The sequence below is a fragment of the Wyeomyia smithii genome, chromosome 3 (genome assembly GCF_029784165.1).
Source record: "Wyeomyia smithii strain HCP4-BCI-WySm-NY-G18 chromosome 3, ASM2978416v1, whole genome shotgun sequence".
NCBI classification, from domain to species: Eukaryota; Metazoa; Arthropoda; class Insecta; order Diptera; family Culicidae; genus Wyeomyia; species Wyeomyia smithii.
The window spans coordinates 55,232,367-55,255,742 of NC_073696.1; the positions used below are offsets into that span (position 1 = coordinate 55,232,367).

The 23,376-nt window shown below is 38.8% G+C and overlaps 1 protein-coding gene across 11 annotated transcripts in view; it reads left to right on the forward strand.

Moving 5' to 3' along the window:
• Positions 1 to 23,376, forward strand: part of LOC129730989 (uncharacterized) — a 260,098-nt gene that overhangs the window by 87,735 nt on the left and 148,987 nt on the right. For all 11 annotated transcript variants that reach the window (XM_055690660.1, XM_055690661.1, XM_055690662.1 and 8 more), the window contains one exon: positions 1,013 to 5,561. In XM_055690660.1, coding sequence (XP_055546635.1) covers positions 1,013 to 5,561 — 4,549 coding nt within the window. The remainder of the gene's footprint in view (positions 1 to 1,012; positions 5,562 to 23,376) is intronic.

Genomic DNA, 23,376 nt, shown 5'->3' on the forward strand with positions numbered 1-23,376 from the left:
CGATGATTCGACACTTTTAGCGTTTTCAGTTGCGTTTGAAAAATTTCCGATTGAAACATTTAATTTTAGTCGAACCAATTCGTTTAACCTTCAAACCTATTCCCCAGCGAGGGCCACCCTAGTGGCGCGCATTCCGCACACCACTTTTGTCGATCGCGAACTTGGACGCGGACGCGAATCACACGCGCGCCACGCTGTGCAGAGAGGCGGCAAGGCAGCAAGCTTAGTTTTGGTGCCGACTGAGGGTATTTCTTCCGCTCCGTCGTCGTCCCGATGTCGAACAAAGCGACGACGCCGATGGATGCCTTGTGAGAGCACGGCAGGCCCTGCCACCATAAGCAGCTGCTGGATAATGCTCTTAACTTCAAACTGTCGATAGCTGTGCTAGGGTATAAGTGAGCTGTTTTTGCCTTCTTGCTTAATTACTGTTTAGGTCACTTCTCCGGTTCGATTGGACAGGATTTGAACGGAGAAGTGGTCTGTCTTCGCTACAGCCGAAATCGCTGTTTGGCACCGCCAAACGACGCTGAGCGTTGCTAGTATTATCGCGCAGGTTGCGCGAGCGAGAAGTATTTTAGCTGAAGACCTGCCACGACATTAGCGACGTGTTGCTTCACAAAGCGTCCGCTTAGATTTTTATTATATTGTTCGTGAAATTAGTTGTGTCGGTGCACGTTGGGACGTTGCTTGTGGAGAGTGTAAAGAAAGTGCTATTTTCTTGTTTTCAATCTTTCACTTTGCGCGTCCGTCTCTCATTCGATTGGCATTTCCGAAGTCACGCTCCGGTGCTAATGCGATTCCAGTCCTGATCTGACAGCTGTATCTTGATCCAGTTAGTCGGTAATTGCACGATCGCTGGCTGATCGACGTAGGTGGGACGGTTATGCGAAACGACAGTCTAATAATGTAGCGCGCGCTGTAAGGTGCAACCTTTAATGCATTTTGTTTAGCCACTCTAATTTGCAGCGTAGATTAATTTTTCTCTCTATTTTCAATTTTCCTCTAATTTTAGATTGCGTTTCGATGAAATTGGGCACGATCTGTTTACGGATTCCGATAGTTTGTCGTACGCGTCGCTGAGTCGATCTTCATCGCTGATCCAGTTCGAGTCGTTGGAGCGGCAGTTGCAGAATGAATCGGTAGTCGTAGCCTCGGCGCCACTGTCTGGATCGTCGCCATCGCTCTATTCGTCGGGACTGGTTTCCGATACGGTGGCTGGTGCCGCTGCTAATGGAACAACCGGCAGTGAGAACCTTCGGATTTCGAACGTGGGCGCCGAAACGCTTGGATTCTACTCAGGAGGCAGTCCCACCAAGAAAAGCAACAATCTACTAACTGCGTCAAATTTAATCCAACAGTGCAAACTGAAGGCTGGCAGCGGCAACGGGGCCGCCAGTGGCAAGCAACCAGTGCTGAATATTAGTGATTCTGAGCTGTACTCCTCGAGTGTGAGCAGTAGTGGTAGCAGCAGTGGTGGTGGCAGTAGCTGTAATTATGCCAGTGACGAGTGTGATTTGAACCACGAGAACACACCCAGTCCTAGTGAGTCCCAGGTGGCGAAAAGTTCTTCCGATGAAGCGGATGGTATTGTGCGGTGTCCCCTACGGTGCTCCGATCGCCGCAAATCGCTTAATCAGCTTCGGATGAAAAACTCGATTGAAAGTCTCAGTGAGGACAGTGGATACTGTGACCATTTGCATTTCAATATGAATAATTTACGGGTCAAATCGAAGAGTCTGACAAATTTCGGTTCAGCAGAAAACGTAAACATGTTTATGGACCCGGTGCCGTTAGACTTTTACGAACAGCGTCATGTTTCTTTCCACCAGGATAACCGTCTGTCGACGGTGTGCGATGTGGATGAAGAGGAAGAACAGGAACAGTGTGAGGAGCGAAGCGAGGAGGTGCACCAGCACCGCATGGAGCAGTGCAACAGTGAAGAAAATCTATCCAATAAGTACGAACGCAACAAGCCAGAACAACACTGGTACACTGCGAACGCAAAAACCAATATTCATAATTGTACAAAAATAGAATTAGACACAAGTAAACATTCGCGCACGCCCGGCTTCGAGGGACAAACGCCATTCGTCGTAGCAAGCAAAGTAATGCCGCCGCCATCACCATCATCAACGTCGTCGTCGTCGTCTTCACCAGTGTCGTCCCAGAGCGGATCCTCCCATTCACTTGAGAGGCATCCGGTGGTGGCGGCGGCAGCGATCACTGCGACTCTGGATCGTCACCACCGTGCCGAACCGAAACCTAAAAATAGCCATCGTCGCCCGTCGCAGAAGGATGACATAGAACAGCTTTCCTGTTCGCGTAAACGGCCTCGGCCGCAACATCACCGACGGAGAACCATCATTTCGGCCAGTTCGCCTGATCTATTCACCAGTGATCAACGTCGCGGTGCAGCAGCAGTGAGTCGCATTCGCAGCCGGAAACAAAGCCAGCGACGAAGGATTAGTGAGTTCCTGGAGTACGCTGGCGTTAATTTTTCCATCTCCAGCGTGCCGGATTGTTTGAATCTCTGCGGAAACACTGCCGGCCCGAACGATTTTCGAGGCGACCAGTCAGATTCGTTGAATTCGTTCGAGCTGAGTGAGTCGGCCCCCAGTTCCGGGAACTATTGTTCGTGGAATTTACACCCGGATTCGGCAGCTTGTAAAAATTTCGATCTTTATGATTGCAAGGAAGAAGTGTTAGTGCCTACGGTGGTGAAAAGTGTCAAGACTGTAACTTTCCAAACCGCAGTAAAACCTCGGGTTGACATACGGGCTAGTTATGCGAATTTGACGGTGCTAGATTACAGTGATGACGAAGACAGTAAACCGTACTTTTTGAATAGAAACACATTCAAAACAAGTAGCGGAACACGACTGGGCGGGGTGCGAGAAATGGCAGGAGGACAGTGGGAGGCGAAGAAAATTTTCAACGAAGACGAAGAAGAGGAACGCATTTTCTCTGTGGACGATGATGAGAAAAACGTGTTCAACTCACTGCTGGATGAAATTTCCGCACACTTTGACCGAAATCTATCAATCATCAATGATCAAGCGGAAACGTACGAACCGATCGCAGCGTTCCTGCAAGAACAGCGTGTGGCGCCCCAGGTCTCATCATTTAAAGCGCTTGCGGCCGTCCCGCCTCAGCCTCCACCGAGGAGAACGCAAATTAAAACAAATCCCCATCACTCGCAGGGACCGGTTGTGATCAAACCCCCCGAAGTGCGGATACGTACGTTTGATCAGGATCCGACCAATTTAGTCACCTGTTATGCAGCCAGTCTGGAACGGTGTACATTCGATCCGAACGAATCCACCCTCAATTTGCATAGCAATGCAGTCAACGACAAGTCAAGTGAATTTAATTCTAATCATTCGCCACGACACGCGCCTGTGGTTGTAGCGAAACGCGAATTTGTGTCGAGCACACCCAACCTCAACTACTACCATGCAGGCAGCGGCGACGGCAATGAAGGTGCCCTCAACATCCATCACAATTCGCTGAAAAATGTTTCTTGCCTGGAAATCGGTGGCGGAGAGCTGGCCTCTAGAAGCACCGGAATCCTCACGACTGCCTCCAGCTCCAAATGTGGCCTCTCGAAGGGGGTTAGCTTTTGTCCGATTGTTTCGGAAATTATCTGGAAAGATAACAGTTCTGAGCTGGAACCGGACGACAACGCGAGTATCGTATCCAATCAAGACTTCGAAATCGATGTCGACGACGAGGACTTCGATCAAGACGACTACGATCATGCGAACTTGATCGCCACCCAAACAAACACTTTGATTAATGCCAACAGTGTGGAAACTGGCCTGTGTGAGCTGATAAATAAAGCTGATTCATCATTAGGCAATTATCATCACACCAGCACTGACGATCATCAATACTATCAGCAGCATCATCAGCTCGAAACACTCGCCCAGCAGCAGCGAGTACCAACACCGGCGGCAGCGGCGGTATTGTTCGAGCATGATCGTTCAGCTGACGTCATGGTTGATGATTCTCTCTCACGGGAGTCTAGCACAAACGATCATCATCCGAGAGAGGCGAACAAGCGAGACAACGATATGCTCAACCCTGGTGGCGCTGTAAACAACGACACAAGCGGTAGCAGTAAAAAAGCGAAACATGCAACGCAACCGGACAAAGGCGAGTTACTCAGTACAAAAGTGATCGTTGCCGAGCGAGGTACTACGACGATGGCGTCTACGATCGGTACGAACGGTGTTGACGCTAGTAAAAATCTGATCGCCGCGGAATCCGTTCTTCCGACCCTTCCCCCGGTTCCAACTGCGGACGAAAGCCAGCAGCAAGATCAACCGGCACCGAAGTTTGTGAACAACAATAACAATCTGATTAAAAACTTCAAAAACGGTAAAGCGGAAAAGAAGGGAAAAACCTTCCTGTCGCGATTGTCCGGTTTTCGTTTTTCGTTCCGTGGTAAATCAAAGAAGAACAAAGATGGTGTCAGTGGGTCATCGAACGGAAAGGTCGGCAGCACTGCGGCGGGAGCGAGTGATAAACTGTCCTCTCCGGCGAAAGTGAAGGAGTCCGGTACCGATAAAGTGTCGGCCGATTTTATTTATATTCCTTTGAAGGACCCGGCTGGGCCACAATCGCGTGAAGAGCATTCCGCCGACGGTAGTGTCAGTGTTGCCAGTGAAGTGGTTGACAGCGAAGAGTACTATTTGCGTGCTATGAATACGGTTGGATTGCAGGATAACGGAGAAGATCAGCTAGATGATGCTAATATGTCGTTCGCTTCGAACTCGACGTCGATTTTGGGTTCGAGTTTTGCCAGCAGCACTGTTACCTCGAGTGGGGGTGGCAGTGGTGGACAACGAAACCACGTGTTGAGCGGGAAGCCACCCTTACCGAAGCAACCCCCACGCGTTGTTGGTGTGTGTACGAAACGTTCTACCCCAACCGGAGGACGCTACGCGCATGCTTCGCAACGAGCCTCGTCGACACCGCCGAGGACGGAAATCGATCTGGACGAGAGCCACGGCAGTGGTGGCTTCTACCGTCAGTACACAAACGGTGCTGATACGGTTAACGGTACGGAAGGAGCAACCGGAATATCTCCTTGGTCCGCGGGTGGTGCTCGGTACAATTGTAGCAACGGCAGCAGCAATAGTGCAGGAAGATCCAGTTACCAGCCACAGTTGACAGTAGATACAGGTGACAACAGCAATTACTTCAACCACATTATGGGTAGTGAGCAGAAAATCGGTCTCATCGAGACCAACCTGGATACCCATGAGACAGTAATCTCGGGCAAGACACGTTCGCTGATGGAACTTGGCGGACCATCGTCCCACATGCACCACCATCATCATCAACTGCAGGTGCATCACGGCATCGGAGGGGGTGGCGGTGGTGGCGGAGGCGGCGGTGGCGGCGTCGTGATAGGCGTTGGCGATGGCGGTTCCAAACGGCTAGCCGGCGTTAATGGGATTAAAGACCGCCAGACAACAGCCATTGCCAATGAACCCGGAAGGCCGCACAAGAGCATGGAATTTCTACTGGATAAAGAAAATCAGCGGAACGTTTTGGTGAGTAGCTGCAATGTTTTTGTTACTGGTAATGGTAGAGTTGAGTTGAGTTCTTCTTAGGCACGGGGATTACCGTTAGCACTTGCCTTTTTTGTCTTGGTGTGTGCCTGGCCCAGTGTACCAATACGCTCGTACCACCACCGTCGCCGGGAGGTTCCAACTTGGCTGGCAGTGCTTACGGGTTTTTGTTTTTTTTTCTACTTGAGTTAATTAGTTCCACCGGAATGACCTCTGCCACGGGTGGGGGAAATTGGAGTGTCGCACTTGAACTTCTAGAAATAGCCCGACAGTACTTCAAACGGGATTATTGCCAAGGTTTCGTTTCTTTTACCGCTCCGTCTCTTCATTTTTTCACCGCAAAGCTTACCGTAAGTTGGTTGGAAAATCGTTTGTCATCATGTTTACCGTGTGAGATGGCAATTGTTTAACTGTGGTTGTTGTGGAGGACACCAGACTTATTAGCTAATGATATCATTTTTGGATATTTTATCTTTGTCAATGCTCGCTCATTTATCAGAGGAAAATGTCAACAAGTATTATGAGTGGATCCATTCAGCCTATTTTTGTGCTAGAATTTTTATAATGGGGGGATCTAGTTACTGTTGAGACGTTATGTACGTGCGTTATCGTTTCGTGAATTCACTCAGCCTATAAATAATACTAGATATGTAGGTATTTAATTTTGGGGGATATTTTCAACGGGATAATTTTAGCTTATTTATAATGTACTCCAAAACTCTCACATGTTAGTATGGGGGACAATAGCTAGTACGTGTTCAACCCCAAGTCCCTTTGAAGAGCTTTAAAGTTGTTCTAGTAACAGTGGCGCGGGCAGAATGAAAAGATTTGTAATAACATGCATCAATTTCCATTAATAGTTTTTAGGACAGTGAATGTCTTACTAATTCATGGCATAAAGCTCTGAAACGTAATTATTTGTCTTGTCCATCTTGTTTTGGTTGCCCAGTATTTCACTATCAACGGACTTGATTGAGCTTACATAGTTTACTCTCAAATATCAATGCAGTGTACTGCCCATAAAAGCATAAGAGTCCCATATGTCTTTTAGGCAAATTCAAGTTTATTCCGTCAATGCATCTAATTTTGTTCAAGTATTCATATGGTTGATGAAATTTTAAAGCTTGTTCTGAAAATTACTGGAAAAATACCAAACCTTGCCTTTCCCATATTGAAAATAAACGCATACGAGTCCTACCTTAGTATATATTCAAATGACTTTAAAAACAACATTTCACATTTGTCATCAGTTAAAAGAAAAGTGTTCACATCAAAATATCATTAACTTGAATCATTTCAAACACAGTTCATGTTTGCAAAGATCAATTAAAAATAAGCTAGAGGCAAAGAACTGATCAAAACTCATGTCTATTTTCGAAAAAAATCGAAAGATAAAGTGAAGTTTTTATGGAAACAGATTCCAGAAATCCTTCTTAATATCTGGGATGTGTGCAAGTAAAGTGATCAGGAGTGTGACCTAACAGTCTGCATAAATTTCTCGTGGCTTTTTATGAATTTCGTTGTAGACTCTATGTAGAACGAGCTTTCGTCTATCAGCTGTGATTGTTCTGTGATAAAAACATGCACTGGTTCAAGTTGCAATCCGTTGAAACCAAATCGTTATATTGCAATTCGTATGATTCGAAAATGTTGGAGTGAAATAAACTGTTGACATGAAAGACACAATAAGGAATAATGATAAATACCTTGGCCGTCTTAGAATGCGTGGAGATTCATATGCTTTTATTTTTTGTGTATAGAGAGAAAATAAAGGCAAACAAGTCCCATAATTTATTTCCATGCCTTGAATTCATGCAAAAGTTCTTAGAACTCATGGAAATATACAATGTTCCACCTCATGAATATACAGTTGAATAAAACATACTTTTAGTTAAATCATAGTTATTTCACCTTAAATTCAAAATGAGAACTTCATTTCCAATTTTCTCAATTGTGAGCATTCCCATATGGGACTCTTATGCTTTTATGGGCAGTGTAACTCTTGGTGATTTTTGAATAATCATAAACCAATATAGTACGGTTGTTTTGAAACCTTTAAAGTGCATTAATTTTATGTGTTTATTTGCCTGATTTACTTGCTTTAGGAATAAACCTAATTACTCAAGCGTTTATTCTGCCATTGGTAAGGTTATTGAAACGGGAATCACTTTGAATAATTTTTATTTCTACCTAGTATGTGTAACCTAACTTATTACAATGTAACCCAATTTATTACAGACATATTACATTAAACAGTATCCAGATTTTCAGCAAATTTCTATTAAGTCTAGCGGGAAATATTGTGATTTCAGTGTTTTTTGACGGTTTTTGGAAAAAAACCTTCTAGGACCGTTTTACCCCGCACTTGGCTTATACAGAAAATTAAACTTTTGAGTTGCTCTACAAAACGCTATATTCAGGTTTTTTTTTTTCTGGCAATGTTGAGAAGAGTAGGATGACCCTGAAAATTGACAATTTTAAAAGAAAAATGCATATTTTTCGTCATGTTAACTCTTTGCCATATATTGTTACCATGCGTTTTGAAGTACTCTTAGTGTAGAACAATAAGGCGTCGTACACAATTTACGTAAAAACCTAGATTTTAGATCCTATGTAACGATAAATGACGTTCGATATGATTCCCCTCCCCCCCCTAAAATTACGTAACACTGGACAACCTGGCCCCCTCCAAATTTTGAGCAAACATCACAGTTACGTAACGGTATCAACTACCTCTGACCTGACTTATGAACAAAAAATAACGCAGACTTTACACCCCCCCCCCCTTCATGCGTTATGTAATTTGTGAACGACGCCTAACACAAATTTTTAGAAAAATCCATCAAGTCTAGCAGGAGTTATTGCACATTTTAGTAGTTGGACGTTTTTGGACATATCTTTTTTAAGGGCCGTTTTACCCCACATAACCTCATTGTAAAAAATTGATATTTTGCAAAATGGAGAAAAAATTTCTATCTACAGCTTTCGCTCAACAGAACGAAAATTTAGTGAATGTGGGAAATTAGACACAAATGTTTACAGATTGAAGCTATGCATTAACGCTGTGTGGGACTGGTGCAGTCAGATTAATCAAACACAGTTCAAATATGAGGTAGATGATTCAAAGGCAATTCTTTCGTTTGAGATGAACAACAAGATGCAAAACCAGAAAAGCAGCATTACGGCTGACAGTGAGAGTAATAGCTTTTGATGGGAGAGGGACAGACTTATCATTTATCGGCTTTGGAAACAAGTTAGGGGAAAAATGATTGAATTAAAGGGTACATTTTAGGAAAACATTCGGAAAATATTTGAATATTTTTTGATTTTCCAGTAGAATTAGATTGAATGAGATTCACAAAAAGTTACAAATTTCAGAAGTGTATTTGCCTTGAAGACATCAGTTTTAATTAACCTCCTGCAGCAAATCATTAAATTAATTGAGACTGGAGATTGTCGCAAACTTTTCAAACAAAATTCACCTTTAGGGCATCAAATTTGTCAAGGCTCACGAAAGCAAACATTAGCTTACCAGTTGGGGCAAGTAGGTTTCGGCAAATTTTTCACTAAAGCATAAATAGATGATACAATAGATGATGGATTGCGTGCTCGCCCGGGATTGGATCATTGTACGCGAAAATTCAACTTTGAAACTTTTAATTTATTTCCGCTACTAACTAGTGAAGCAAAAATGATATCTAATGTACCTCGACATTGTTATACATTTTATCTACCCAATGACATAAAGATTATTGTGTGATTAACCAGTTATTACCGTATGAAATCTGCTGTAACAACCCTAAAACCAATAAAAATTTCACAAAGGAACTTTCTGAACGTCGCTAAAAGAAGCTAAATCCCAAGCTTCACACATTTTCGGACTCTCATAGCGTAAGCTAAACACCGAATTGAACAAATCAATTGAGCCTTCATTACACGTTTTTCTTTTTTTCAATTAATATATGGGTTAAGCCGACCATGTACATTTTGTTTATGGGCCAAAAAAAAAAAAAAGACCTGCGCAAAGTTTCAGCTCAATCGGATATGATTTAGAGGTGCCTTAAAACGCTCGAAGTAGTGATTTTTGACTCTCGAAATCTACTAAATAAATAAATCGCCCTAATGAAAATCAAGTTTAAGATGCCTAATAAACAGTAGAATAATTTATATGTGGTTTGGAGCGAGTTGAAAGTTGTTTTGAAAGTCAACTTTGAAATATACCATGTTAGGCTCTTGGCTGTCTAAAAAATGGCTTTTAAAAAAGTTTCAGAAAAATGATTTTTAGTCAAAATATTTTTTCGAGATAACACCAGATCTCGACGTTTTATGCATTTTTAAGTCATTGCGCAATGAAATAAAATTTTCGATGCACAGTGGTCTAAACTCGAAAAATCGTGATCGTTTTAGATTTGACTGTGAAACATTGATTTTATGTACCCAGTGTCTTCAGCAAGTTTATTCCATATAACAAGGCCTTTCTTTTGGCGTTTTCGGTTTTTTGATCAATCCCCCTAGTAGTTAGATAAAAAAATTATTTTTTCTAATTTTCAAAATACCTGATTGCTTTCTTCAGCAAAGTTGTAGGAAAATCTATAAGAAAAACAATTGCTGAACACTGTAATCTTCTATCTGTACGTCTGATATGACGAAATAGAGTTTTACGAGGAACAGTCCTCAAAATTAGTTTTTTGTCCATAACTTTTTCTGTAGTCGTCGAAACAGTTCAAGATGTTCCAAGATTTCGTTCATTCTGCCAAACCTCGCATTTTTGTAAAATATATTGGTTTGTTATTTTCATTTGTTCCGAAGATATTTATAAGTTTTTTGCTGAAAATAGCCATATTTTGAGTCCATATTTCTCCGAAGGTTGGAGATAGAAGCAAACCAGACTATATGCATTTGAGAGTTTGTCGAAAGAATTGCATTACTCAAACGAGTGTCACTGTTTCTAGTTGTATCCAACCGAGTACAGAATGAAAGGAAAACACCCATCGTAACATTCAGATTCAACAGTTATGACGTATAAAGTTGAAGTATTTAGTAAAAAAAACAATTTTATACTTTATGTTTTCAGTTTTTAATGATTTACTCTACGTCAGATGCTTCCGATGATTCCAAATCTTCTTCTGTTTTAGTTAAATCTAATAAATATAAAGCATTAGTTGATAAACTTCGCTCAGTTTTACAAATGATGCTACGTTTGCTAGAAATAAGTGGATCCGATAGCTCCAGCAAGCGGTGAAGAATATCGGTGTTTGTAGCCACCCGAGAAATTTTACGGGAATGATGTTCACGTGTTTCCCGTATAATTTTGTTCAATGCTTCCTGTGCTTCTTCCGAGAGCTGTCCTATCGGAACCAGAAAGTGGTCAGCAATCTGTGCACCGTGAATCAGTATTTTGTGTACTGACGCATGTACATAGTACCATGGATATAACTCCACTAATTTTCGCGCCGTGTCGATGCAATATTTATCGAATTTTTCAGTGTTCAACTTTCTACCAGAAGCAACAGCTTGAAGTATGGCTCCACAACGCTTCAGTACATTTATATCAAGTCCTGTGGAAAAAATGCAGGATTATGAATGCAAGCAAATAATTTGCAATCTTCGAAGAAATATGGACTCGAAATATGGCTGTTTTCAGCAAAAAACTAGAAATATCTTTACAACAAATGAAAATATCAAACCAATATATTCTACAAAAATACAAGGTTTAACAAAATGAACAAAATCTTAGAACATCTTGAATTGTTTCGACGATTACAGAAAAAGTTATGGACAATAAACTCATTTTGAGGGGTGTTTTTCTTTCATTCAGTACTCGGTTGGATACAACTAGAAACAGTTGAACTCTTATGAGTAATGAAGTTCTTTTGACAAACTTTCAAATGCATACAGTCTGGTTTGCTACTATCTGCAACCTTCGGAGAAATATGGACTCAAAATATGGCTATTTTCAGCAAAAAACTAGAAATATCTTCGGAACAAAATAAAATAACAAACCAATATATTCTACAAAAATGCGAGGTTTGACAGAATGAACGAAATCTTAGAACATCTTGAACTGTTTCGACGATTACAGAAAAAGTTATGGACAAAAAACTAATTTTGAGGACTGTTCCTCGTAAAACTCTATTTCGTCATAACAGACGTACAGATAGCAATTGTTTTTCTTATAGATTATCCTATAACTTTGCTGAAGAAAGCAATCAGGTATTTTGAAAACTAGAAAAAATAATTTTTTTATCTAACTACTAGGGGGATTGATCAAAAAACCGAAAACGCCAAAAGAAAGGCCTTGTTATATGGAATAAACTTGCTGAAGACACTGGGTACATAAAATCAATGTTTCACAGTCAAATCTAAAACGATCACGATTTTTCGAGTTTAGACCACTGTGCCTTGGTAGATTTTCCAGGGTAAAAAAAACACAATTTTGAGCACTTTGAGGCACCCCTAAACCATACCCGATTGAGTCTAAATTTAGCCGGTCGGTTCTTGAAATTTAATGATGAGATTTTTTTCATGTAGACATTGTCACCCTGATATGGATCATTCATTTTATCTCACTTGTGTACACCTCTTCTCAGATTTGGCTCAAACATTGGGGAATTGTTCACATAAGCTCACTATGCAAAAATCCAGGATCCGGTTGGATCACCCCTCACGCCCGATTGATTCTTTTGAAAGAGATTTAGTCGAACTATTCAGAAGAAATATCAATTAAAGGCGGCAGTGTTGCCCGATATGCTCTTTTTCTGCTTGGAAAATCATTTTCCATTTTTCGACAAAAAAGTATATTTTAATTTTAAATTTGATAATTTCTACAGGTTCCTCAGAGAATTTTGCACGAAAAAACTTATCCTCCCGAGGTATTAGCTCGACTTATAGCTTTTAAGAAACAGAGTCAAAATTACTCTGGTTTTAAGCAATCTTTTTTTCTAGAAGTTTTCTGCATGACTTAGATGTCATTTGGCGCCAAAAAACTGTCAGCAAAACGGGAATTTCATGCCTTTGTTTCATCGGTTAAAAAAGTGAAACATTGATCGTCTTCCGCAGGTCCGATTGCAAAGGCTCAGTTGATCTTTCAGACCATTACCAGGAACTTGTGATACTTAAGTCTTCGTTCGTGTGGAGAAAATAACTACCACCCGGAATATAGTAGATTTCTAGATTGACTTTATTAACCCTCTAGTGCCCAAATAAGTTTTTAGACGTAATTCGAAAAAATTACTATGAATCTTTATCAACATTTTTAAGTATTAATTGAAGCTTTTTAGAGGTTTAACTGAAGGCCGTCTAAAGGCGGCACTGGCCACTAGAGGGTTAAACAAATTTTACTTGAGCCTGATCTACTGGATCACCAGAGAAAAACAATTTACTTTTCTGATTTTTCTCCCGGTTCTTCTCTAGCTTTCCATTTTTCGAGTTCGTCCCTGTCAACTAAAATTGAATTTTGTCGTTACCTACTTATTCCGCTGCTATGCGGACGTCGCTATTTCTCTAATGGAAGTATCAGCTTTCTAGTATCAGCAAATTACATTACTATAAATTAAGACTACACAACCGGAAGTTGCATTGATCTGTCTGTGGTAATGAAATTTGGTGTCTATACTTGGTTCTGGGAAAACGGCTGCATTGAACTGAAATGACTGGAATGTTGCATAGGACTTTTTTCGAGGAAACAAAACTTTTTAAATAGCACGTGCGTTGTTCGGTAAGCAGATTTGCCAATAAAAGCAGGAAACACTTAATCTGTTTTTTTGTTCTCTTCTCTTCTATCTCTCCAATATTATCTTTTATAGAGAGGGAGTAACGTGAGCGTGCCAAACCACTGTTCCTTTAACCCCGTTTTGCCTCTCTCCTCATTATTCTCATAATGTATATTTTTTTATCAAACTCAAAAAAGAAAATTTTGGCTACGGCACTGGCTCAGAGGTATTGTAAATAAAACTCGAATTACAGCATTAATAATATATTTCATTACAATCCGTGATAACCTAAAATAAAAAATGATTTACTCTAGAGGAAATTTAATCAAATAAAAAATAATTTTCGAAGTTAGAACAACTACGTGAATTCGGCTGATAGAGGGCCACATTTGATGAATGAAACTCCTTTTCGCATACGCCCTAACGTTGATCTACTCGAAGTTATTCAACGTTTAAGTTTCTCGGAAACTCTTCCGTAAGGTGGCTCTAACTTCAAGTGTAAACCCCCTAGAGCGATTCTTTTGATTTCCATTTGAAAGCTGAGAAACTTTTATACTAGATACAGCTTTTACATGTCTGAATGAAGGTAAAAAATAACATTTTGGAAGCAATAATGTTCAAAAGTAGTACCGTTTGTAAAGGTATTGTGATGTTTTCTCAAAAAAAAAAAAAAAAAGCCTGGTTAACATTATTGTTTTTTCAGCTCAAATTGAACGTTTTCAATCGCTCTACAATTCGTTTTTGGACACCAACTCTATCTGCTTCAGTTTATTTTAATTTTAATGCAGCATATTTCAAAAGAATTTCACGGAGCGAGGGCTGCTCGAATCGGCACCAAAATTGGGATTTTTGCATAGCAACGGCCTTATATGAACAATTCCCCAAAATTTGAGTCCATTCTGGGAAGGTCGTTAACACGTTTGTACTTTTTTGCACACTTGAGAAATAATGGACCCATATTGTGAATCTTCTGAAAGCGACTGAATGTTTTCATGCCTCTTGAAATTTTCGCAAAATTGTCAGTCAACGTATATACATTTTTTGCTCCCGTTTCATTTAAACCACGTTTGACATAGATCAAGCACTTAGCTATGCTCTCCCCGGGTGGATTAACGTGAAGTGCTTCGCAACCACGAAACGTGTAAAACCCAAACTTAGCGTATCTCCTTATCAAGAGATGTTTCCTTTATTTACATCCATCACTCGAACATGCTTTCTATCGCTTCAAGCGAGCATGCCGAAGTAATTTCGTGGAAAAAAAAAACAATCAAACTTGCACTCGAAGTGAAAAACAACGCCATTGCGGTGTGCACAGTAACAATTCACTTTTGAAAGCAAAAGTACACTCGAAAATCGAACTCCCTCTGTGCCAGAAGAAATTGGATATTGTGTGGCCAGACAAATTTTGATGATAACATCGTTTCTAATTACTACAAAACCAAACGATTGAAAAACTATAAAATTGAAACCTAGCTTTTTTGGTAGTTAATTTTAAGTAGGAAAGCTCTAGAAAACGGGCCTGCCTGTGACTGTGACTAATAATTAAAAACCATAAAACTTGGATAACATTATAAATTGGGTGGCAGCCATGACGACGACGACGATGATAGTCATCGACGCGCGGCAGTAGCTAGCGATAGCGACCACTTTATGCATGCAACAAGAAAGAAAAGGGCATCAAGGTTAAGTGATGGATTTTTTCCCTTCTCGAAAAAAAAGACCCATAAAGAGGCAGAAAACGGGCGCCGACCGTCGAACTTTAACGGCAGAATGAACGCAGGGCGTAGAGAGATGAGGGGTCAATATGACATTAAAGTTTAATCGGCCTCAATTATGCCAAGTGCGCTAGTCTGCGTCAGTCGGCAGTTCCCGATAGCATGCGAATCAAGCGACTGAAGGATGATTACAGAAGATAAATATGCGGGGTTTGGGTGCGGTATCTTTGAGCTCGGGAAGAAGAAATCGGCACATATGGTTGTGAGGCTAATTTTTCAAAACAACGACGTAAAAAAGCCAACCCAAAGCAAAATAAACTTGGTAAATAAGGAGAAACGCAGTGAAACAGGTTGCGTTCGGAAACAAAACACAGAAGGAAAGAAAAAAACCAAACAATCGGTGTGGAATTTACGAGAATGCATACCGAAACTAAAGAATATTTTCTATGGTCTAACAAACGAATCAGAAGTAGTAAAACCTGCAACAGGGTTGGCTATGAAAAATATAAGAAAAAAAGTAGAATGTGGATGACAAAATCGGGCCAGCACAATCGTTGACGATGTGGCTGAAGGCTTCCTGCTGGCCGATTGCGGGAGCCCGAGTCGGTCCTAGAATATACAATGCTCTTCACACACAGACCACGAAAAAGGCGCTCAAGCTGAAGCGAATTTAGCATTATAAACTAGTCCTGTGGGGGTGGGAAAAGGGTCGCGAGGATGAAATGGAGGGAAACGCGGGAACAAACAATGCTCTGGTTAGATTGTTATAGCTAAAATGTAAAAGTGGTCTTCCTAAATGATTTAGGTTGTGTCTTCGCCTGAAAGGACAGAAAAGATAAAGTGGCCCACAAAAATTGTGGAAGGCACAGTCACCCGTTTGGTAGTGTGGATTGGTTATTTAAAGGGTGATAAAGTGGGAGGCTAGGTTCCGCAATTAATAATTCGGGTTTTAGTTGTTTGCTATCTTAATTGAGTTTTAACTGCATCAAATTTACTAAGCGAATTTATATGAGTTGGTTCAGTTCCGGTTGAAATTTCAATATGAATACTTTTTTACTCTCATTTCTATTCTTCGAAGCTTGTCATTTTTTTTTTAATTAAAAATCAATCCCTAATTTGAATAGCATTTTTCAAACAGTTTTAAATACTAGGTACTATTAACCAAACCGGCAAAAGCCGGAGAAATATATTTCCGTTCGCTTCGTCAATATTTCACGTACACCTGCTACAGGCTCACTGGTACTGAATAATTTTTCGCATCAGACTGTTGCTGTAGAATCGAGAAAATTACGATACACGATGCGTTTAATGTTTCGATTTATTGCATCGTTTTGCACACACAAACACACACTCACATGAACTTACTTATGAGAGTCATAACATTTAATAAATCGGATTTAAATTGAACATGATAATTTGATTCTTATTGTGGTTTTGTTGAAAGTAATAAATTTCATTTGCATTAATTTTCGGGTTGTTTGAATAACTGCTTTTGCTTTTTTTAAAATTTTTTTATAAGTACAACGTCCCAAACAAGAGGTGGGATTGTGTGCTGTGGTGAAATGGAAATAAATTGAAACGACCCTCGCCCCCGAAGTTGTGAATTTCTTAAGCCTTATGAAGCATGAGCTCAAGAACTTTATGGTTTTCAGAAAGCCTATAACCGAAAGAAAAAACTCTAAAAAACACTTGGTTTATGTAATTAAAATTAAGTGCTCAAAGATGCTAAACACAAAACGCTGGAATCAATGCTCCATTATTGTTATAACGCTTGAAAAAAAAACTCTCTTGCTCGTATCAGAACTAGTTTGTAGAGTAATATTGCGAATCTGTGTTTCCGACAATTGAACCTAAATATTCCTCAGTGCTCTAAGATCAGACTGTCTTTCCATGAAATTTATTTTATAACTTTTAACCAATACTTTTCGTTAAACTTATTTATAATCGAAACTAAAATAAGCATTGAAATCCACACAACTGTATCAAATATAATAATCAGTATGTCATAAGTTAGCAGAAGGATACAACATTGTTATGATATGAAATTTTTCAATTTTTTATTTTGCTGGCAGAGCGATGTCAAAAAAGTCTAATATAATAAATAATCATTCACTTATGCTTCACATCGTCAAAAATTAGATGATTTTGCCCTCCCAGTTTGAGGAATGTTGAGAGATCAGTTGAACTGTTGTAACACTGTTGTAATTTTCTAAAAGCATGTATGTAGCTCAGTATTCATTTTATTTAAAACATCGTAACTCACAAACTTTTGGTCGTAATTGACTGAGAACGAGTTGTAAGGAACTTAAAATACTTTGAGAAAAATATACACTGAGACAAGAAATGGGTTTGATAAAAAGGAGGAAAAAAGGAACACCATTGTTTTCTATCCAATCAGAAAAAGTAGTAGGCGAAGTTGATTTTCCCTTCAATTATATCTATTAGTACTAAAATTTAGATCGGTGTTAACATTTGTCTAACCTACTGATACTCGAAATTTGGCGCAACATATAAATCCGTTCATGCAATATCACAGAGGTGTTTCGCACTATGAATTTCACCACAGAAAAATTGCCTACTTTAATTCAATGATTTTAGGGCACTAAGAAGCTCCTTTGGCATGTTATAATAGAAAAATTTCGCGCGAAATCCTCGATTGAGGGGCTGGCAGCACCTTTTCAGAATTAAATAGAGCTTTGCAGGTGTGTATGCCTTACTACTGTGTGCAACTTTGCATTTTTTTCAAAAATTTATTTTTACTAACATTTGAAAAGAGCTGAAGTTTATAACATTTGAATGATAATAAGAGTTAAAAAAAGTTGCCCAGAGATGACTCTTAGAAAATTATCTGAACTTTCTTTTGAGAATATAAAAAATTGAATTTGTGATCCTGCACTGCAAAACATTCATTCTAAAACAGATCTGTCATCTCTGATTTTTTTCAAGTAAATTTTTTAGATGGATAATTTAGTTGCCTGAAATTCTTCTAAACAAATCAAAGTTTTAAAGTTTTAAAGAAAAAAAGGTTTTGTAACAAAAACTTTTTTGTGTCCTCTTGAAAGTATGGTAACGACAAGTGTTAGAGAAAAAAAGTGAAGAGATGACTTTTAGGGAACTGTCTGAATTGTCATTTAGAAATAATGGAAAAAATTCAAGATACTACAATAAAAAAAAAAATTTTAAAAACAAAAAATGAATTTAAAAAATTCGGTCATTTGAGATTTTTTTTTTCAAAATAAGTTTTTAAGATAAACAATTTAGTTGCCTAAAACTCGTTTGAGTATACCAAAAAAGGAAAAAAAGCTCCAAATTCAGTTCTTCCAAAAATAAAAGGCTCACCAAAAATCCATAAACCTGTAAATGAAAGGAGGGACATTATTTCAGAGTTTCAAGCTATACCCAAGAAATTTCCAAGTCGATCAGTTATGAGCACGGAAGTTTTTGTTGAAAATTTGAAATCCTCGGGTAACATTGAAGCTGATGAGATAATGGTCTCATTTGACGCGACGGCTTTATTACCTAGTGTTCCAGTGAATGAAACGTTGAATCTTTTAGAGGATTGGCTAATTCCAAATATCTTAACATAACAATATAGTTCACTCTCGAATTTCCCATATATTTCCGTGAAGACAGACAGGGAACACCCCCTCTTGTGGTGAAAAAGGTAACTTAACTCATTGCACAGTGGTACAGTAAGGCAATTTAGGCGGACATGAGCTTTTCGTTGCGATTTTGGTTTGCGGTTTAAAGCCATAGTTTTTGTAAAAAGTTGTTTCTTATACATAGTCCTCTATTTATTTGCAAATGAAAATTAGGGTGGTCCTAGAATCAACGAAATAAAAACAAACTAACTTGTTTTTATTTGCATAAATAATTGTAAACATTCTTTGGCAATCTTGTAGATCAACTAATTCTAAGTAACTTTGCAAAAAACTTTTTTGTAGACATTAAATTTGGTTTCCAAAAACAGTCTTTTCGCTCTATTTCTTCAATTCAAATTTAAAAACAAAGTTTTCTTCGGTAACTTCAATCAAAAATACGCCAATTTTGACGAATAAACATTGTCGATATGTTGTACAGATGAAGAGTTTTCACTATTTTTATTTTAAAAATAGGCCCTTTTAAAAAATTGATGTCTCCGTTTAGGGCAAACATACATAATATTTTTTGGTATCATTTGAAAGAACAAGTATTGTATAAATATTGTGAAGAAATACCGAAAGTTGCTTAAAATTAGTTGATCTACAACTGTGCCGATTAATGTATACATTTATTTCTGCAAATAAATAAGTTTCCCCTAATTTTCATTTGCACATAAAAAATAAACTAAATACAAGAAACAGGTTCTTAAGAAAAAAATTTACTTCAAAACCACAAAATCGCATCGAAAAATTCATGTCAGCCTAATTTGCCTTACTGTACCACTGTGCATTGTTATTAAATTTCTGTCAGCGTGTGACATTCTCACACACGAAACTGAATTTACTCAATTTTAGATTTAGTTGACTCAATTTCATACTTTCACAGAAAAAATATGTTGTAGATTTCGTGCGTATATTGTTTGTATGTGAAACTAACGCCATTCCGGGAGTTAAATATTGATAATATAATAGATGTAGCTTATCGAGGCACGAAGAAGAAATATTCAAATAATCAGGCCACGACGTGTAAATGGTAAACTAATCCCAAGTTGCTATATACGTGGTTCCCTGTGTAACTTCACTAGCTCAGATCCATCACGGGAAGCAACTACGAAATGTGCGGCCGTCAAGCTCAAGCTCAATAATCAGGCCACGAAGTGTACAATTAAATGAATATTTCAATTACCTCGTGGAAAAGGTAAAAGGTGAAACCGCACAATGGTTGTCAATAGTCGTATATGGTTGTTGTGCAACTTTCTGCTTAGATAACACTTGAATGTTCTATCAATTTACCAATTTAAGTATGGATACATATAATGTTGTAATTGGTTTAAAAGCTTTATTATATTATATATAAAAGATTTTCAACAAAACAAACATAATTAGTGATAACAACTGTTATGCAAAAACGTTTATTTAATGTTTAGTTTTCTTCGTTTTGAAAGTATTTTTTGTTTTTTTTTATCCCTCCGAATTTTTTGCTCTCGAGTTCTAATCTTCGTATTCATCACTTGCAGCTTTGCTTTAACCAGTACATTTATGTATTTACTAGCTGACCCGGCAAACTTCGTCCCGCCTATTTTTGTGTTCAATTTAATAATTTTCAACATTCCAAATTCATTGATTTCTTGCGATTTGTTTATATCGTTTGAAATTATTGGTTTTATCGGAATGACAACATCCTCGACTTTTGCCTTTAGTACATCACCTCTATTCCGAAAACACTCTTATTGGGTGGTATGCAGTTATTTTCGTTGTTTTCCAGAAACTCTTCGAATTCAAGATGGTGTCCACATTATTTCGATTACGAAAATATTCATATGCAGTAGTATTCGGCTGTTTCCCAGAAGTTGCCATCTTACAATTCAAAATGGTGTCTGAGGTCAATTTTTAGCTCCATGTATCATTCTGGTTAAAGAAACTCTCATATTGGGTGGTATTTGGTCCCTTTCGGCTATTTTCCAGAAACCGGAAGTCACCACCCTGGATTTTAAAATGGCATTTGGAGACAATTTCTGGCCCCTGAGCGTCATTCTGGTTTAAGGAACACCAATAATAGGTGTTATTTAGTCATTTTCAGCTGTTTTCCAGAAACCGGAAGTCACCATCTTAGAATTCAAAATGGTGTCTGTGGTCGATTCTAGCTACTGTGTATCATTCTGGTATCGAAGCATCTCATATTGGATGGAAATCGGCCGGTTGAAGAAATACCCATATTGGGTGGTATTTGGTCATTTTCGGCAGTTTCCCATTCACCGGAAGTCGTCATTTTACAATTCATAATGTTGTCTGAGGTCGATTTGTAGCTTCAGTGCATCATAACAATCACGGAAATACCCATAATGAGTGTTATTTGGTCTTTTGCCACTGTTGCTTAGGAACCGGAAGTCGCCATATTGGATTTCAAAACGGCATTTGGAGACAATTTCTGGCCTCTGAGCATCATTTTGGTTAAAGAAACACCCATATTTGGTTGTTTTTGGGTCATTTTCGGCAGTTTTCCAGTCACCAAAAGTCGCCATTTTACAACTCAAAATGTTGTCTGAAGTCGATTTGTGGTTTCAGTGCATCATCACGATTTCGGAAATACCCATGTTGGGTGGTATTTGGCCATATCCGGCTGTTTCTCAGAAACCGGAAGTCGCCATCTCGGATTTCAAAATGGTATTCAGAGACAATTTCTGGCCTCTGAGCGTCATTCTAGTTAAATAAACATCCATATTAGGTGGTATTTGGTCATTTTCGTTTCTTTTCCAATCACGAAGTCGCCATCTACAATTCAAAATGTTGTCTGAGGTCGATTTGCGGCTTCAGTGCATCATAACAATCGCAGAAATACCCATATTTGGTCATTCGCCGCTGTTTTTCAGATACGGGAAGTCGCCATCTTGGATTTCAAACTGGCATTTGGAGACAATTTCTGGCCTCTGAGCGTAATTCTAGTTAAAAAAACATCACCCATATTAGGTGGTATTTGGTCATTTTCGGCAGTTTTCCAGTCACCGGAAGTCGCCATTTTACAACTCAAAATATTGTCGGAGGTCGACAATCGTACAAACCGTGGAACACCACCCATGGATTGCCTCATACATAGGCGAACTTTATTTTTATAAAATATTCGGCCGAGTCCACTTCACAATAAAATGTGCATTTTTTTCAGTGTACCCATTAGGGTAATATTATTGTCAAAAGTTACTCTTTTCGCATGTCGTGTAGAACAAAATCAGAAGTGGCGCACCTAGCGGTCGAAAAGGTGACTAACGCTTCTGTCATTTTCAATTTGTCTTCATATTTTCACGTAAGTGAACTATATTGGTATTTAAGATATTTGCTAATTCCCCAATATAATGATTGCACTCGCTTTTGTATGAAAGAAAATTATTTCACTTTTTGGGGTAATTTACAAACAAACTAAAGGAGCACCAATGGGTAATCCTCTTTTAATCTTTGTATGTGAGCGTTTCATGACAAACAAGGGAGACAAATTCGAAACAAAACACCTCTTACCAATTCGGTGGTGGAGATATGTGGATGGTAGTTTTTGTACTTGGAAAGAAGCGGAACTTGAAACTTCTTTCATATCTTTTAATAATATCCACAAAGGTATAAAATTCACAATCGAACAAAGGTAAATTTACTTTTCCAAGATGAATGATATGGAATATATTTTCGAAATTGCCAGATAGAATGGTTACAATGAGAGTACCAGTCAAACCACTTTGAATAAAAAGAAGCGAATTCAATTTAGAAAATCTTTAACAACAATTACAACAATTACAGAAGATTTGAGAAAAATAGCAGTGGAATACGATGTTGCTTCAACACGTAAATTTTGTTCAAAATTCATAAAATTTGGCATGGATATTGTTCTAGCCACTTCTCTACCTACATGCATATAAAAGGGGGTTGCGGACGGTATAAGAGGGTGTTCGATTTTTTGGCAGTAGAACTTAATGGAAACAATATTCAAGGAGAAAAGTTTTAAGACGAACTTGTCCATGTTTGACGCAGTTTCACGTTTTTGATTTTTGAAACCATAAACGCTCGGTAATGAGAAGAGTTCGAAAAAAGTTATCAGAAGATGGTTTTACGAAATTGTCTAAATTTCCATTTAAAAACATTGAAAAAATAAATTTTGAGTTTCTGCACTCATTTTTTTAAGACCTAAAAGTGGTCTAAAAACGAAACGGTTGTCTCAGATTTCTTTCGTAATAAGTTTTTCCTATACACAATTTTGTTGCCTGAAAAACTTCTGAGCAAAACAAAGTGGGCACTTCTAGGGAAAAACTGATAAAACTTGTTCAAGCGACTCCTACACGACCATTATAGAGCCGTTTGAATCGTTTTTGTTAGAAAAACGACTTTTTATTCATTTCGTATTTTCAAAATAAATTTTTTCCAGTGTCGGATAACTCTCCCCGCTGGTCTCGAGGTACGATGCTGGCCTTACAAGTCAGTCGTCGTAGGTTCGAGGCTCGGCTCGGTTAGTGACTGTTAGTGTCAGTAGGATCGTAGCGTTAGCCCCGCAATTGTTCTGTACACTAAACAGTTGGCTGCGAAGTCTGTATATAATAAACAGAAGGTCGAGTTCCGAATCGGAATGCAGCACCCGAGAATTTTATCCAAAATTTCTGTATGCTTCCTTTTAATAGCTTTTCGTGCGAAACTTCCAGTGGACGCGTGATAACGAAGGCGATGGAATGACAAAAAATATAAAACACTTTCGATA